This window comes from Pleurodeles waltl, chromosome 2_2 (genome assembly GCF_031143425.1).
Source record: "Pleurodeles waltl isolate 20211129_DDA chromosome 2_2, aPleWal1.hap1.20221129, whole genome shotgun sequence".
Taxonomy (NCBI): domain Eukaryota; kingdom Metazoa; phylum Chordata; class Amphibia; order Caudata; family Salamandridae; genus Pleurodeles; species Pleurodeles waltl.
Genome location: NC_090439.1, coordinates 1,028,695,803 through 1,028,714,859, shown reverse-complemented (window position 1 = coordinate 1,028,714,859; position 19,057 = coordinate 1,028,695,803). Strand labels below are relative to the sequence as shown.

At 45.2% G+C, this 19,057-nt stretch overlaps 1 protein-coding gene across 1 annotated transcript in view; it reads right to left on the bottom strand.

Annotated features, from left to right (window-relative positions):
- TG (thyroglobulin) overlaps positions 1-19,057 on the bottom strand; it is a 673,226-nt gene that overhangs the window by 642,531 nt on the left and 11,638 nt on the right. Inside the window, exon 5 of the mRNA XM_069220782.1 lies at positions 15,695-15,854. Coding sequence (XP_069076883.1) covers positions 15,695-15,854 — 160 coding nt within the window. The remainder of the gene's footprint in view (positions 1-15,694; positions 15,855-19,057) is intronic.

The window sequence follows — 19,057 nt, the reverse complement described above, 5'->3', positions numbered from 1 at the left end:
ATAGTTAGGCTAACAATGTAAATGTATAAAACCATAGAAATGCAGCTGTTATAGTTAGAGTTATTTCAAGTTACTATAACTTGTGCCCTAGTTAACTATAACTTGCGTCCACACCATGCACTGCTAATTACCCCAGATATTACAGCACTCATGGCTAAGGGTGGGCGGAGCTCACGGAGTTAGCTAAAAACTCCATGTGCGACGCAATGCCACCTGCCCTACCACCCTGGACTGAATGCCTATTAACCAGGCCCGATCCTGCTTAGCGTTTCCAATATCGGACGCATTCAGGCCAGGGTGGTATGCCATAGGCAGCACAATCTGCCATTTCAGACCTCTTGTGCTGCCACATTCCACCGGCCTGGAGCCTGCTGGTCTCAACCACACTTCCCTTCACCAACTGCCCTCCTTCACAAACTTGCTACAGAGGGTCAAGCACACCCCCTGCCTTGCATCAGCCTTGCAATTGTTTCCTCTGCACTTACACACAGCCTTAGACTGCCCTATCTTTAGGGCCCAGCACTAGCAGCAGCAACCAGCACACCACCACCAGCCTGGTATTTTCACAAAGTGCTTAGTCCTGCCTTTCACTGGGCTCTAAGGCACTCTCTCAGGCCATACACATCTCTATCTGTCAGGGGCTACCGGGCAACACCGCAGCAGCAGATGATCCCCCGGTCTCCAGCCCTCCCTGCTGGCCTCAGCACCATACCTCATACCACCACTTCCCTTCTCTGGGACTCTGGAGAGACAGGTTCTTTACAAGTGGAGCTCTGACTGCAAGTTTCCTTTTTTCCAAGCACAGACCCCCCTCCTCTGCAAATCCTTTCCATGCCCAGTGCCGGCCCCCGTGTGCACACACAGAAGAGAAAGCCAAACCAGGGTCGTCTGACCTGAATGCTGTCTGAGTCCAAGGACCCCGTTTGCCAGCAGCCTGGCTCTCAGCCTCCCTTTGCTCCCTGCTCCCGGGCCGCTGAGGACAGTGAAAGAAGGGAGGCCTGGAGCTGGTGCAGCCCCTCAGCAGCAGCTTGCAGCAGCTCCATACCACCAACCGGCAGAAAACAAAGCCTTAGCTAGGGGTCTCGTTGCCTGTGGTAGGGCAAATGTCTTCATTTTGGGCTGAGTGCAAAGTGCAGCCCACACAACGCAAGCGCAGAGCACATGCCAGTAAGCTCTGCTCCGCTGTCAGACTAGCGGAGGTTTTGGCCGAACTCCACTCTCCAAGCAAAGTGCCAAAAACTCTGTTAACTCTGCCAGTAGAGCGGAGCTCACTGCCCACCCCTACTCATGACATCTTTTAGACCATCATTGATCATGTTACTGTAACACTTGAAGAAAAATTATTGATGAGATAATTGTGCATGGTTAGGGCTCGTGTTATAGTTACCCTAGGGCACAAGTTATAGTTACTTGAAATAAGTCTAATTATAATAGCTGAATTTCTATGTGAGCCTAACTATAACATCCCTGTAACCTTTTTTTTTAAGTGAAAGTAAGAGAATTCTTTTAAGTGACAGTAAGAGAAACAGAGAGAGAGAGAGAGAGAGAGAGTGTGTGTGTGTGTGTGTGTGTGTGTGTTGACATATATACAAACCAGACACATATATGTGCTGCCTACTCATATCCCTGAGAGACTAGAAGCAAGTGGGAACCACTTCCTGTTTGGTTTCTGTGGTATTAGTGAACATTATAAACATAATGTTTTGCAGTATTTATGGTGGTCATCGGTACAAGTATACACAGTAAATGCTTTATGAACACTACCAGTGCACTTGTTGTTAGAGTTACCTGTAGCTTGTGGTGAACATTTATGACCATTTACGCTGCTATTCTTTGTTTTCAGGATTATCTGGAAGAAATATACATGTTTCCTGAGAAGAAGTCCTCTATATTGTGTGTCTAGCCAACTGCACTGCAATGCCCTCTAAAGATATGTCTTTTGCAGACTCCTCTCAGAGGACGGAATATCTGCCCTAGTCTAGCTGATGGGACCTCTTGAAAGTAGAGAATGCATCAACACTGACTTGACAGCGGATTAGCAAACAGCATATGGAATATGAATGTATTAACTAGAGCTTCCCTCCAGCTTGTTTTACACATCAGGACCTGGACCTGCGTGGACCCTGCTGGTGCTGAAGGTTTGAGAATGAAGAACTGAGTGCTTCTGGTCTCATCCTAGCTAGAGACAAGTCTTAAGACCTTTGCTGAAGCTCTTCTTTTATGTGTATGACCTAACAATAACTGCTAACCATGTCTGGTCAGAAGCCCCCAGCTAGCCCAATGAGTCAGAAATGGGGACATAGCACCTTGAAGCTCTCACACTGCCCACACCAGAGGCCGTTAGTGACCTGCCCAACAACACTATTGCTACAAGATCTAGTCAGCTGAGCAGTGGCTCTGCCTGGTGATCACCCCCTTCCTGCAGCATCTTTTATCATGTTCAGTTCTTCAAGTGGCACTGCTGTTACTACTGTGTGCAGACACCCAGTAGACTAGTCATCTAGGCAGATCAAGAGACAGGTCTGTGCATCCTGAGCAATGCGCTAAGAGCCCCTGGGCTTGCACCTTTTTTTCTGGGTTAGGCACAGGTCTTCTTTCCTTCATCATCAAGGCTAAATCCCTCTGAATGCCAAGATGCTGATATGGAGTCTCTACTGCTATCAAGTAGAGAGTCAACTTTATTTTAGGTGCCTGATACTTCTAACCCTAAACACAGAAGGTAGGCTTAGCTTCATGTCAGTAGTAAATACATTTTGTGAAATCCGATACATGATCCTCTTCTGCAGGTTAGCAGGTTCATTGATAATTGTGGACCATTGATTTTGCTTTTTTATGTATTGTTAAGAATAGCCAGTGTTACCATCTTGTAGCAATGTGATTCCATTGTGGTGGTGGTACTGTGACCGTCTATTTTGCACTGTGTTGATCATGGGCAGCCAGTGCTCGCGATCATTGGTGTATTGCTTCACCTTAGCAACAGTTATGTAACTACATTGTTGTAGTACTGTGCTTTCTGTGTCCAAAATTGTGCTGTTATTTTGTAAATAGTATACAGTGCACACATGCATGATCTTTTTTTACCAGTCGATTGCATTTCATTGCCTTTTTTTTTATTGGGTTTCCAACTGTATCGAATAATGGGTACTTTCAGTTGGTTCAGTACTTGTATATCTTTATGGGTTATTAATAAACTGCTGTGTATTCACAATTCTGGCTGTACATTTACATTTTTATTGCAATTCTCATAAAATATTGCACTGTATTTAGACTCTACCCTCAACTTCGGAATACCAAACACCACAGAAGTATTCCAAAATACCATTCAGGAACTCCGCACAGGGCTCTCCGGTGTCTTTAATGTAGGTGACGACATTCTAATATTTGCCAAATCAGTAAAAGAACACCACGAGTGCCTTTGCAGAGTGCTCAGAAGGATCCAAGATTCCACACTTCACTGGGAAAAGTGTGAGTGCCTGAAACAAAAAATCCGCTTCTTTGGATAGACCTTCTCGGCAAAGGGCGTAGCCCCCACCCAGAAAAAGTAAGCGATGTCTGGGAAACACCCGCACTGACCAACATATCAGAAGTGAGGAGCTTTTTGGGCAAGGCAAATTACTGTGGACGATTCCCACATGAGCAGACAAGCCTCACTCAGCCTCTCAGAGACCTCGTGAAGGCTGCGGTTCCTGTGGACATGGAAACAAGAGCAAGAGCAGGCATTCCAAGTGACCAAAGAAGCCCTCTCCTCTGACACTATGTTAGCCTAGTTAGACCCTTCCAAATGGACCACTATTGCCATTGCCCTCCCAACCTGAAAGGTCTAGGGCCATCCTCACGTAGCAACACCATGGGGACTGGGCTCCAGTGGCGGGTGCCAGTCGATTGCTCACCGTCACCGACCAGAGGTACTCTCAGATAGAGAGGGAGGCCACTGCCATACACTGGGCATTCCAACACTTCCATCTGCACATCTACAGTCATCGCTGTGTGGTGACGACATACCACAAGCCAATCATACCTCTATCTCAAGGCTCGGTGTCTAAACCGCCACCTGCATCGAAAAATGGATGCTTCAACTGCAAGAATATGATTGCACTGTAGAGTACCGGCCAGGTGGCAACAGTCCGGCAGACTACCTGTCCCACCACCTGTGAAAAGTCACCCAAAAGGAAACCAAAGACTCAGAGGAGATGGAGGAATATGTGACTTATGTCATAGAGAGATCCAAACTACTACCTTTGTCTCTCAATACCTTCAGTAGCACGACTAAGCAAGAAAAATGCCTGCAACTAGCTATAGCTGCGATCTAGTCAGGAAAGTGGGAATCACTTAGGAATGCCGATCTGACTGAACGCCGGAGGCAAAGAGGACTCTAGGATCACTATATAATGTATGCTATGAACTTGCAACTGGAGCAGGTGGATGCCTGCTTTGAGGCCTCCGTTTAGTGATTTCAGTCAGCCTCAGTAATCAAGCCTTACAAATCACCTACAACAGTCACCAAGAATTGCTTCAGGATGAAAACTTGGTTCCCTCTAATGGATGAAATGGTTAAAGGCCACAAAACAATCCTGCCAGTGGTGACAAGTCACCAGTCCACCAGATGATCCTCCCCCAATAATCACAGAGCGATGCCTTCAGAAGCCTTGGGACTGTGCGAGCCTAGACTTTGGGTGCCTTTCTGACAGATGCTACACCTTGTCATTAGTTGATGAATACACCACATACCCAGATGAAGAGCTAGTAACATCTCAAACTGCCACAGAAATTATAACCAAACAAAAAAAATGATAGCTACTTACAGGCTCATGCGAGAACTCTGCACAGGCAATGGTCCGCCCTTCCAAAGCGAAGAATTTGCAGCATACCTACAGTCCTGTGGCATATTACATTGAAAGGTGACTCCCCAGTGTTCTCAAACCAAAGAAGTTGAATGCTTCATGAGTATTCTTTATAAGGTGATATGAGTTGCACATGCAAAACACCAGCCTTTGGAGTGGGTCAAAGCACGGGGCATGTGGTAACGTACACCATTCCACACAATCCAAGGTAGGTGCCAGCCCCCAATGATGATGCCCAAACGGTACAGAGAAGACAATAACTACAAGACAATTATCCATTGTGTGGCCTGGTCATCAGACATTCACCCTGGTGACAAAGTGTTTGTAAGCGGCAGACACCCAGGCAGCAAGTTCAGACTCCCTTTTGAGCATCATCAGTGGGTCGTAATGAGACACCAGGGCACGATGGTCACTGCCCGGGGAATTATGAAGAATCACTCGCAACATCTAATTCTTCAAGCGTGCTAGAGGGTACTACGAAGCAGCTCTGCCAAGTACCATGCATCAGGCGTTAGACTAATGTATTTTAATCTGGTGGTCCTCATCATTGCACTAAAATGCACTCATAATGCCTTAATCACTGGAGCGCTGTGAGGGGTGAAGCAGGATGGCAGCGACCGTAAAAGCTGCATTTAATTTTAGCATTGAGTTGTCCGAGTGCTGGATATGTAGCAGCTATGCCATAGCGGGCTGTCAGGGCAACTCTCACGATAAGACAGGAGCATCGTAAGTTCTGGAATCAGCCCCTGGGGCATACCTGCTTCAATTCACGCCCACACCGGTCTCCCTGGAGTGGCGCTTCCAGTTTTAACTGCCATGATTCTAGTACATATTGGGCCTGATTACAACTTTGGAGGAAGGTGTTAATCCGTCCCAAATGTGACGGATATACCACCAGCCGTATTACGAGTCCATTATATCCTATGGAACTGGTAATACGGCTGGTGGTATATCCGTCACATTTGGGACGGATTAACACCTCCTCCAAAGTTGTAATCAGGCCCATAATGAAGAGGAGCTGAGGGGACCCAGTGATCTGGTCTCTCCAGATCGCAGGCCCCTACACTACAACAGGCTTCCGAAGGAGGCACGCTTACACTCCGCCATTCTGTCTCCTCCATTGCTGTGGGTCTGTCTCACTGCAGAGACATATCTGCAAGGTAACTGCTAGCCATGAGTCAGGTCTGCATTCACTGATTTTAATAAATAAAATACATATGAGGGTCCTGTCGGCTGCGCTGAGCTGCCCAGAAGAGAGCATCCTGTGTCACATGAGACTGACGTTGTTTTAGAATGTTATTGATGAGCTATCGCTAGGTATTACACCAACGGTGCCGCGTAGGCCGAGGCTCGCTTCAGTCAAGCTAAGCTGGCCTCTAAGTGTCTCTTTACCATGTAGTTTTGCAGCGCTTTATGATGGGTAAGGGTGATATAGGAATTAAACACACTCACTGCTGTGGTTGATTGGTTTATTGGTGGCCTGAATCAGTCACTGAGGCGGCAGGCTGCAGCTTTGTTTTTCTTTGCTGGGTCCGCCACTGACAGAGCAGACAAGGGGCACCGAGGCCTCGCCTACGCCCAGCCCCTCAGCGCTGCTGGACCTGCTAAGCAGGTCGCTCTCAGACAGCGGCAGATCAATGTCTAACAGCAACTGTGCAGTCACCTGCTGCTTGCTACAGGCTAGTAAGGGTCACTAGTGCCTTCTCCAATCCTTATTTAACTCGCTGCTTTTAGGGGGTCATGATCATGAGCCTAAGTAAACTGGGCACTAGGCTAGTGTCCTTCCATTTCTGGTGCTTTGCAGAAGTTTTAAGACCTGCTTAGACTTTCTCGTTTCTCAAATGGGTGTGATCTCTGATATTTATGTTTCCCTTGTCTTCACTGCTTGATTTTGCTCGCGAGAAAGTGTCGCTTATAGTCGGTGTCACTCATAGTCGTTGAATGTCACTCATCATTACACTGAACTTATACAAATGTCACACAAAGGCAATCTGCAATCTTAGCAGCTAGGCAGCGGAGTGAGCCATGACCCACCTCATACAGATCAGGCACACTTTGCGGTGCCACTGGAGTGCTATCGGAATCAGCCAAAAATGCCCAATGATTCCAAGCGGATTGCCTCAGTGATGACTCAGCGCACGACCCTAACGAAGGGCCTACAGTTACACCGCTCATTGCTCAAGTGTCCAGCACCAGTGACCGCAAAAAATAAAACCTGCGGTATAATCCAGCGCCGTCCATTCGACTCAAAGACCACCTGGTTTGGATGCACGCGGTGTGCGCTCACCATTTCAATCCACATGTCCTGGAATGAATCAATTGATAAGTCCTGTGTTTTTACATGTCAGTGCTTGAAATGGAAAAATTAAAGTGCAGGTACTCTGTGCCAGAGTACCTGCTTGTTTCCGAGAAGTGCCGGCACTCTCCAATTAAAAGTATTACGTTTTTCTTGAGATGTGCCGGTACTCTCCCTCTCAAAATAAAAAAGTGCCGGTACTCAGTACCGGACAGTACCGGCACATTTAAAGCACTGTAACATGCTTGTGTTTTCAGTCAAAGGTAAGGCGGGGTGCAGCGTCGACTACTCAATAAAAGCAGGGACCCCGAAGTACGTATGTCTTTTAGTTTTCTCCACGGTCTGCGCGCCGAAGGGGGTCTATGTCACACACGGCTCAGTCTCATGTATTTCTGCTGCGCGCCCCCAGCAAATCCAGGCCGATTCGCGCGCATTTTATGTCAGCGTCTAAGTAAGCCGACGCCACACTCCCTACATCACCTCTGCTGATCTCTGAGGTCTGCACGGAAGAGTCGAGGGGGCTCAGAGAGGACGACTTTCCATCACAGACCCAGTACCAAGGGCTGTGGTTAAAAGCTAGGCCTTGCAGTCTCGCTTTTAGTGTCTGGCGGCCCTTGCAACTGTGAGGCCCTGAGAAAAAGCCAGGATTTGGTCCAGGATTGTCATCGTGGATTACTAGCTGGAGTTATAACAAACTGTGGAAACAATAAACACAGCGAAAAAAGATCCACTTATGTGATTTGGACTTTCTTTCTAATACTGCCAGCCGTGCTTACCATGGCTCATATTTAAATCTAACGCGAACAATATGCCTGCGATAAGCACGTCCGTTAGCACATGTGGCCTTGTTTCCACACTTGTCAATTACGGCGCTTTACAACCGTCATCCAGGCTGGTGATGTGCTGCATAACGTGTAGTTTGTTGCCATCTAGTGGTGAAAGCGCTAACTGCGAGTTTGTTTCTTAAATTTAGACTACTAGGAATTGAGATAGCTTTCACTGAGGCATGCAAAACGTTTCTGTTTGCATAGCAAATATTAAATGTCACTGGACAGAAAACATTCAACAGTAAGTCATGAGCCCGTCTTTGTGACTAAGTAGTATGATTTTGAAGTGGGGGGTAACAGACAATCAATATAAAAAAGTGCTTTTAGTGGTGTGCAGTAACAGAAGAGTGAGAATATATGTCAGAACAACCATGCTGGAACCATGCATGCCTGAACAACGGGGTCGGAACAATGACCGCGTTTTTACCACTAATGCATTTACCAATAATGCCTTAACAACGATTTTTCGTTGTAAAGGCATTCCTGGTAAAGGCATGCGTGTAGTGCTTAATTTGTAAATAAAAAGGTGCCAGTGCTCAAAGCCCTCCTCTTAAACACACGGCTGCTGTAATTAAATCTGCGATACTGAGGCAGCCTAATCCCTATGCCATCGCTGACCTCTTCAATCCATTTAAAGCCACTCCCTGCCTCTTCAGCTCACCCCTGCAGCTTTCTCTTGCTGTGACGCTTTTTCGTTTTTCTCTTCCTCTGTCTTTCCCAAACATGTCTTTTGCTCGCAGCAAATGTTTGAGGCAGAAGACTAAGCGCCGGCCCTCAAAAATAAGTGCCGGTGCTCAGCACCGGAAACAACAAGCACAAATTAAGCAGTGCATGCGTGGTTCCAGCATGCGATCCCACCTGACCCCCTCACCTCCACCCCTAAAACGACAGTGACCCCCTACTCTGCCCCTAAAAGCACCCCAACCCCCCACCTCGCCCGTAAAACTACCCCAACCCCCCTACTCTGCCCCTAGAACCTAAAACCTAAAACTACTCTAACCCCCCTACCTGCACCTAAAAGCTAAAACTATTGCAACCCTCCACCTCCGTCCCTAAAACCTAAAACTATCGCAACCCCCACCCCTAAAAACTAAAATTACTGTGACCCCGCCCCTAAAACCTAAAACTACCCCAACCCCCCACTCCATCCCTAAAATTACTGCAACCCCTCCACCCCTGCCCGTAAAACCTAAAAGTAGCCCGACCCCCTACCCATAAAACCTAAAACTACCCCACCCCTAAAATCTAAACTACCCTATCCCCCCACCCCGCCCCTAAAACTACTGCGACCCCCCCACACCTAAAACTTAAAAGTACCTGACCCCGCTCCTAAAACTCCCAACCCTTAAAATCTAAAACTACCCTCACCCCCCACCCCGCCCCTAAATCCTAAACTCCCCCAACCTCCCATCCCTAAAACTGCTGTGACCCCTCACCCCCAAAACCTAAAACTACACCCAATCCCCCACTCCCACCCCTAAAACTACAGCGACCCCCACCCCACTACTAAAACTACCCGACCCCACCCCTAAAACTACCCGACCCCCCACCCTGCCCCTAAAACTACCGTGAACCCCCCACCCCACCCCGAAAACCGAAAACTACAGCAATACACAAGTCAGGTTATCAATTAAAAAGCAAAAAGAGTCTTTATGTAGTTTAAAACACACACTAATACCGTTAGCATGAAAAAGTACCTTGGGTGTGTCAAAAATAACCCAGCACGGGCAAGTGTGCGTCAAAAAGGGCTTGCGATGCGTTCATTTCCCTCACGTGCAATACCTTGCGTCATTTCTCCTTTCACCGGGTCGGGGTGTGTCTTTCCTTCTCTCTGCAGGAGAGCGATGCGTCGATCCGGTCACCACTCTCGGGTCCAGGCAGGCTTGCGTTGTTTTTACACACCCATCGGTACTTGCGTCGGAAATCCAGCCGCACGATGATGCGAAACCACGCAGCGTGGGTTGCGATCTCCCAGCCTCCGTCAGCGATTCTTCAGTTCGCATTTCTGGTGAGCGTCAATTTTCAGCCGTTGAGCTGGTGGCGCGTCATTTCTTCAGCCGCAGATCGGAGTCGCGTCAATCTTTTCCCCGCACAGCGCTCTGTGCGTAGATTTCCTTCTCTTTAGGCTGCCAATTTCTCTTTTCAGGGTCCCTGGAACTGGATGGGCACCACAGGGCAGAGTAGGAGTCTCTCCAGAGATTCCAGGTGCTGGCAGAGAGAAGTCTTTGCTGTCCCTGAGACTTCAAACAACAGGAGGCAAGCTCTAAATCAAGCCTTTGGAGATTTCTTCTCAAGATGGAAGGCACACAAAGTCCAGTATTTGCCCTCTTACTCTGCCAGAAGCAGAAACTGCAGGATAGCTCCACAAAGCACAGTCACAGGCAGGACAGCTCCTCTTCCTCACCTCTTCAAGCTCTTCTCCAGGCAGAGGTTCCTCTTGTTTCCAGAAGGGTTTCTAAAGTCTGTGGTTTTGGGTGCCCTTCTTATACCCAATTTCTCCTTTGAAGAAGGCCTACTTCAAAGTAAAGTCTCTTTTGAATGTGAAATACTGCCTTGCCCAGGCCAGGCCCCAGACACTCACCAGGAGGTTGGAGACTGCATTGTGTGAGGGTAGGCACAGCCCTTTCAAGTGTGAGTGACCACTCCTCCCCTCCATCCTAGCACAGATGGCTCATCAGGAAATGCCGACTACACCCCATCTCCCTTTGTGTCACTGTCTAGTGTGAGGTGCAACCAGCCCAACTGTCAAACTGACCCAGACAGGGAATCCAAACAGGCAGAGTCACAGAAATGGTATATGCAAGAAAATGCTCACTTTCTAAAAGTGGCATTTTCAAACACACAATCTTAAAATCAACTTTACTAAAAGATGTATTTTTAAATTGTCCCTCAGAGACCCCAAACTCCACATGTCCTTCCACTCCCAAAGGGAATCTACACTTTAATCAGATTTAAAGGTAGCCGCCCATATTAACCTATGAGAGGGACAGGCCTTGCAACAGTGAAAAAGGGAATTTAGCAATATTTCACTGTCAGGACATATAAAACACATTACTATAGGTCCTACCTTAACCATACACTGCACCCTGCCCTTGGGGCTACCTAGGGCCTACCTTAGGGGTGTAAGAAAAGGGAAGGTTTAGGCTTGGCAAGTGGGTATACTTGCCAAGTCGAATTCACAGTTAAAACTGCACACGCAGACACTGCAATGGCAGGTCTGAGACATGATTACAGAGCTACTTATGTAGGTGGCACAACCAGTGCTGCAGGCCCACTAGTAGCATTTGATTTGCAGGCCCTGGCACCTCCAATGCACTTTACTAGGGACTTACTAGTAAATCAAATATGCCAGTTATGGATAAGCCAATTACATACACATTTTGTAAAGGAGCACTTGCACTTTAGCACTGGTTAGAAGTGGTAATGTGCCCAGAGTAACAAACACAGCAAAATCAGAGTCCAGCACACATCAACAACCTGGGGAACAGAGCCAAAAGTTAAGGGAGACCACGCCAAGGATGAAAAGTCTAACAATCGTTATGATCTAAACGGTTTGGAAGGTCTGCAATACAGAAGGAAAACAACAGGGGAGCTAGAATGCACCCATTCAGCAATCAATGCATCGGAATATCTTCCTACCAAACACCCAGGGGCATATTTATAATGCCGTAGCGCCACCTTGCGCCATATTAACGTCATTATTTTTTACATTAATGTGGCCCAACGAGGCCGAAATCCCTGTGCCGTATTTACAGAGTGGCACAATGCATGCATTGCTCACACTGTAATCCTTATGCCTACACCAGACATAATGTATGCAAAGGGGACGTTCCCCCGTTGGGGTAGCCAGAAAAATGGCATAATCTATGAGATTTCCTTGTGCCATTTTTTACGGCACTTTTAACACCTGCTCAAGAGCAGGCATTAAAAGGGGGCTTCCATTCTTTAGAATGGGGCCCTATGTACTCTGCAAGAGTAGTGCCAATATTTTGGCGCTACTCCTGCAGAGTACATCAATAGCATCATGAGAAATGACACTATTACCCCTTACTCTGCACCATTGTGTGCCGTATTTTAAATACACATGTTTTATTAGTAATAAACAAAGGTACTTGTGTCAACAATCCAGTCTTATCAAAACAGCACTTAATAATTTGGAGTTTATCAATAATCGTTTTCCATAGAAACCAAGTTTGACTTTAACTAAGGTATGTAAACCAGCACTCAATCGCCCTACTGAACTCCTGGAAGCATTGCCTGATAGTGATAAAATAACTTATTGGACAGTTGTCTTCCAATTTTCCTGTAAACAGATTACAATAATGCAGTTACAAATATCTGTACATCTTTTACCCCGTGCTTCAGTTGCTCATCAATAACATCAATATTGCTTATACAAATTAACTGTTTTTGAGATACTGACAACCGGGTGAAGATTGCAGGGTCAGAAATAATATGGCAGTCTCGATAGTAGCATGTTAATCTCTCAGTCACCTTTGTTTTAGGCAATCATTTCTTGCTGTCAATAGGATGTGAAACAATCGGCTCTGGACCTTTAAAATTCCAGCCTATACTCTTACGCGCTTTGGGAATCACAGTAGGAAGAGTTCTGTGATGCAAAACAACATTCTTGGTCTTAATATGCCTGGATAATTGGTAACGCACACTGGCTTGGCAAGGATACCCCGTGTTACTAATTCAGATTAGAACATTGGAATGTTGAGAGCTCCATTGAAGGCAATGGAGTAGTCAGGCTTATAATGGCTGGTAGAAGTCTGGAGCTCCCACATTCCAATGTTTGTCTTCATGTTTCCCTTTTTAATGTAAAACATTCTAACCTCAGTGTCTGGAATGTTCTAATAGCCTCATAGCCCTTCGACCTCAGTCTATGGATGTTGTTAAAGGCCCTCTCCATCGCTATAGCTCAGGCTCATTATTACAAACTGAGGCCTGCGCCGTCAATGCGTCACTTTTTTTGGTGCATGACCCACATCTACAAGGCCACACAAAGCCAGTTTGCGTGGCTTTACATGACCTTGTAGATATGGACTTTGATTCAGGGAGGCGGTTCCATGGGTGTGGCATCGGTGTTCCAATGCAACATCCATGAATTTTAACACATTCCCAGATTTACAAGGTTTTGTTAACCTCAGAATGGGTTAAAATCCTACACCACCCCAAGGGTGGTGTAGAAGTGACGCAACGGGGAGAAATATCTTTACTTCTTCCCGTTTATTCGTCTTTCTATGTTTGCTGCATTCTGCAGTACATAGAAAGAGGAAAACTCCTCTTGGGATTGTTTTTGTGCAGGAAGGTGCCCCTTCCTGCACAAAAACAATCATCCCCGCAATGAAGGCACCCGTGCACCATAGTGCAAGGGCACAAGCAGCACTCGAGGGAAAAGTGTTACTTAAAAGTTCTAAGGAAAGGCGAAAGCAGTATTTTACCACAGGAACATGAAGTACCCACTGTAGTGTATGGGAAGAAAGAAAGCCTTCTGCCAACATTACAAGGGGGGGAAAGAGGTCGACAACGTGCTACAATGCTGGCGGTCCCATCCTTTAACCCCAAAGCCAAGAGTGTGTAAGTTACCAGGCAGCGCAGGGAGGAAGGCGGAATGCTTGCAGGACCCAACTTCCTGCAGGTACACTCAGGCCTGCCCAGTGCCCGGCGTGTTCAATCCCAAGATAAGTAAATGAGGAATAGTGGGGGGAATAAGATGAATGTGAATATTGTCTTCTGAATACCCCCTAGCTACGGTCCTCATGCAATAACTGGAACTTTCAGGCCTGGGATCCCTTCACCTGCACTTGCATTCAATCACATAATATGACGCACTGCGCAAAATGTGTTATTGGAAATTGTAAAACATGGTCCCAGTTGTTCATTTAATCAAATGCCAATAGACACTCTCTTTGCATTAAATATTTGCTGCACCTTTGTATGAATAACCGGGGCAGGTTTTAGCTATGAAACATTAAAGTTTGCAGATGTTTACTTCCTGCCGTTAATGTATAGGAGATGCGCATATAATGGAATGATTTCTGGGGTAGGAGAGAAGCCTTAGGAATGTTTTATGTAGACTTTATCAGTTCAAACAATTACAATTATTTAAATACATTGATCCTTTCCCTTTCAAAAAACACTGAAATTATAAAAATACCAGAACACTATCTGTTAGTTAAAAAGTATTTGTTCTAGTTTTAGTTCCATTGACAAAATCTCCCCAAAGCTGCTACGGATGTTTTAGGTAACACACTAGCTATGGTAAACAAAGAACCTGGAGTGTATTCTTTTATGGATGCAGAAGAGAAGATAGTTTACCTGCACATTAGCCTGGTAAATCCCTGGGACATATATCGAAAAAGTATCATGAAATGTTTTATGGTATTTTGATTTGATAACTGTGACACCCATAGATATGTATATTTTTCTTAGTATTAAAGCCATCATGCATGTTATCTAGCCAATAAAGTATTATAAACATTACACAAAGCTTCATCCCTTGTAATTCAGAAACTATCAAATGAACATTCTGTGTCACAGGTGACAAAATGTTTTATTTATAAATTATGATAATCGTGGGCTCATCTAGCCACCATCCTTTGACATTGATTTTGCTGCGAGCTTAAGGCCAAAGAAATGTTCACGGAAAATCTGCCACTTTTTTCTATCATCAATGGAGTACATAAAAAGGTGGAGGTCTCCATGAGTTGTGTATCATTCAAGTTGAACTATCAACAACATTCTAGGATCTGATTTACAGTTTGGTGGATGGAGTAAAGGTAGTCAAGGAGGGCGAGAACTTAATGTCTAGCACCCTGCAGGGCAAATTTAGAGTTCACCTTGGGGTGAACTCTATGGGTTTGTATGAATCTCTGTGGAGGCAGCTCATACAAAGCCATTTAAAAGTCTGGTATGCATTCATCACTGATGACATACACTAACACCAAACTTTTAACATTTTTACTTTTCCAAAAACAAGCTCTCAAAGTGGGAGTTTGTTTTTGGGAAAGTAAATATTAATGACCCCAACACTAAGGGGGCTTTCTCTCATTGTGTGAAGGATGTATTTTTTTAATTTTTACTGTCCCTCACCACCAGTGTGTTCCTGGTGGTTATGAACAGTTAAAAAAAAAAGCCATCTGACTACCCAGTCTAAACATGGCGGACTGTCGGAAGGCTTACCTCCGATGGCTTGTACCATTTCAGGCTGTCGAAAGGTTTACGCTGACACCTGGCAGTCCGCCTCACTCAAAATTCTGCAGGCAGACCAAAAGTTTGGCAGACAGAGTATTCCCTCACCATTGGAATGGAGTACCCTGTCCACCAAACTCTAAATTGGTCCCTTAGTTTGCTCACGTATTTAAGGTTCATGTATGTAATGCAATTCAATTGGTTAACCTCCTCCCAATCTATACTTCATGGTGGTCTACACTGACAACCATAAGATGATTGCTTCTGTCAAACTGCCCTCCGGAACAGAATCATACCAGTAGTATTCTCGCACCACAATTAACATCCTCCCCGCAACAATCTACATCATTCATCTAACCTCCACCGAGCACTGATAACTGGTGTTCAGGTGACATATTGGTGCTTCAAACCACTCTTGTATAACTAACTATCAGATTACTGTTATGGCACACATAAGAGCAATCTCCCATAATTCTCCCTCTATTTACACTGTTAAAGATATATTTACACTGTTAAAGATATATGCACATTACCTGTTGAAGTTGTGTACAAGATCAAAGACCATCATGTCTGATGTGTTTACAAACTTGCACTGGACAGGCAGAAATTCCCCTTCAGCCGAGCACTGTGGGGGAGTTTTTTCCCCGACGCCATGCAGAACACGACGATCTCGGACCTCACAGCTCCCGGGGCCTAGGAGAACATTTCAGTGTTAGGTTGCATTACTGCCATCTGATAACACAATGGACCAGGACAACCACACAACAGAATAATATACATTTCCCCTCCATTCCCTTCAATAGCAGAGAGAACCAGGCTGGTTGGAGAGTGGGAGTCTGCAAGGAAACTGAGTTATCACTGGTAATTTCTATTATCCTATTTGTTTTTATATGTTCATTTAAAATTTTAACCGTGAACTTTTAGGACAAATTGTATTGATTAGTGAACTTCACTGATTGTTTTTGTATATCACTTTTATATAGTTTGATCATGATGGCAGAAACTACATAAGGAATGTAATTCAATAATAATTTAATCATGTTATGTTAAGTTGGTTTGTATAGTGCACTAAACGCCCGCAAGGGTATCTAGGCGCTAAATCATCTGTATCAATATTAACAATCAGCGACAAATTGTCTTCTAGTTTGGAAAAAAACATGCAATTAGTCAGTATACCAATTCTAATGATGTAGTATAATATACAATAACTGGACCACTCACAATAAACACTACAAACTATCTCTAGGCCCCACAGAGCAGTGTGCTATCTGTCTGCAAAGGTCTTCAGCACATCCTAAGGAGCAGTAATTGTTATAATCTACACAGAATTACAAAATAATCTTAGATTTTATTTCATTACTAAAATAGTAATCACCATTTACTGGATGAATTGACTGCTGTAACCGCTCAAATCTCCGAGATTTAAGGCAATCCTCCTTTTTGCAATGCTCTAACATCAAATGTCCATAGCTATACGGTTATCAGAGTCCAAAGATACAACTTCTATCAAATTCAACTTTCAACAACTTGTCAACAATCTGAGGAAGTATACAGTAATGATCATTAGAACAGAGAAAAGACTGATTTCATAATTAGTCAAATGAGTTCTAAAGAAGGAAGATCAACCCAGTTGTCTGTTTCAAAATATAATTTGATCAATCCTGTATCAGACATCCCAAAAAGTATCAGCAAACTGCGAGAGATGAAGTCACCCAACTGTGCTTAGAAACATTTAAGAAGGCTGCAGTTACCACCACCAAAAAGAAGGTAATTTGTGGTATATTTAAAACAAATATTTTTTTATCAGAGCTAAAGTGTTCGTCCATTGGTTCTCGCTGTTCCTCTCTGTCAGAACAAGTTCTGTTCGTATAACCAATATTATCCATTTCTATATCTTCACAATAAATTAAAATCCTTACTTATTATTTATTTAAACTACCAATGTTCATGATCTTCTTTTCACAATTCAGTCTTCTTTTTATGTAAATGAGTTGGTGTGACTTATTTGAAACCTTTGGCATTGCACACATATACATATATCATACCCAAAATTCTGCCAAAGTATTTAAAGGATAGTCTGACTAGAGCTACTTAGAATGGTGACAGTTTTTCTCTAACCTTTCTGTTCATTCCACCTTCAATGCAGGATTATACGAGCCCTGATTTGAGAGCAAAAGTGTGGCGTTGTGCTCTTATGTTCAATTTCTTGTCCCTGGGACAGCCACAGGTCATTCACATTTGGCTCAGCGTGTATTAGTCACCTCAATGCATCACAATGTCATCCTATGAGTATTTAAATAATTCTTGTAAGGAAATGCCTTTTTTAGTATGGTTACCCCCAAGTTTTTGCACTAAGGCAGCTGGGTTTTTTTGACTCTGAGAGTGCCTGGGGCCTGCAAACCAGAACTCAGTGCCCGTGTCCTTAACCTTAAACCGGTATGTAGGACTGGCTCATACCCAACTGGCACAAATAGCTTACGTGTAAGTCCCTAGTAAAGGGTAAAAAGGGTACCTGGGGCATATAAGTTATAGGACCCTCCCCCGGGGATTGCAGCACTGATTGTGCTACCCTGGGGTGACACGAGTAAAACAAGACTCCCAGTTCACCTTTGCATGTTGTAGGATCAGTTTAAACTGCTAGCCCAACTCTGCCATTTAAAATAATGGAAAAGCCAGACTTCCCCTTGATATACGTTTACGTCACCCCTGTGGCAGGCCTATGGAGTCCTAAGGCAAGGTGCAACATGTCCACCCTGCAGAAAATGTAATTGTACGTGTTCTGATAGAAAATACATGAAACTGTTGTTTTTACTGTGGTAAAGCTTGGTTGCCCAATTGGCACGTACAAAGTTCCATCCTGACCCCTCAGCTGTGCTAACTCTGGAACAGCATGTCTTAAATGAGTCATCAAAGAAATCAAACCGCTTTTTACATTAAGCCCGAGTTAATTCCAGGTTGAAAATAATGTAACAAGTTGCAGTGTGCAACTTTACCAAAGTTGCTACTTTGTTGCCTTTAGTCCCCTGCACCGATATTGATTGCACAGGGGTCCTGTCACCGAGACTACCTTCTGTCCTTCTGGGGTCACGTGCTAATGACTCGCTGAAAAGGATACAATAGGGACCTGCTCTGAAAGGAGGTGTCACTTCCCTCCTGCAGGAAGCCACACAGTGTTGGTCCAAAAGGCTAGCTTCAAAGGAGAAGCCGCCTTTGAACGGCAAATGGGTAACACTTGGGAGAGTGTTTGTTCCATTATTCCGGCTGGCACTTGGGACAGGAGACGGGAAACCAGATGCCAACCAGGTTTTCCAGGGGTTTGTAGCCCCTTTGGTAGCTAGACCTCTGGAGCTCCACAAGCCGGAAGAGGGGTCCTGGCATATTCGAAGGTGGCAGAATGGTGCCCAGATTCCACACCTCTCAGGAAGTGGTCATCGGGTGGGAGGGAACCTGAACATGGTAGCCCATCCAGATCCTGTCCTGAGTGCATTTTCTGAGCATAAGTAGGGCACCCCAAGCTCAGATCTTGACTGGAACAGGGACCAAAGTAGGACAGCCCTGGTGCACCATGGAACCGGCAAAGATGGGCTGCACCGGCGTGGACTGCACTTGTTCAACATAGCGGCAAGCAAAGATGCAAAGAAGAGGGGCTGTGTCCTGCACTGGGAGAAGTTGTCTCCATAGCCCAGCCAAAGCCAAGAGAATCCAAGAGACTCCAGTGGTCAGTGAGCTGGCCTCCGGTTCCCTGCACAGGGACACAACAGCTGAGAAGCCCAGAATCTTCAGCTCACCGACAACTGCTGTCATGTACTACAGAGGACCAGGATCCAAAGCATAAAGTTGCACTGAGGTTCACTGAACCTGGAAGTATCATCAAAGTGCAGTTGAAGCCTCCAGAG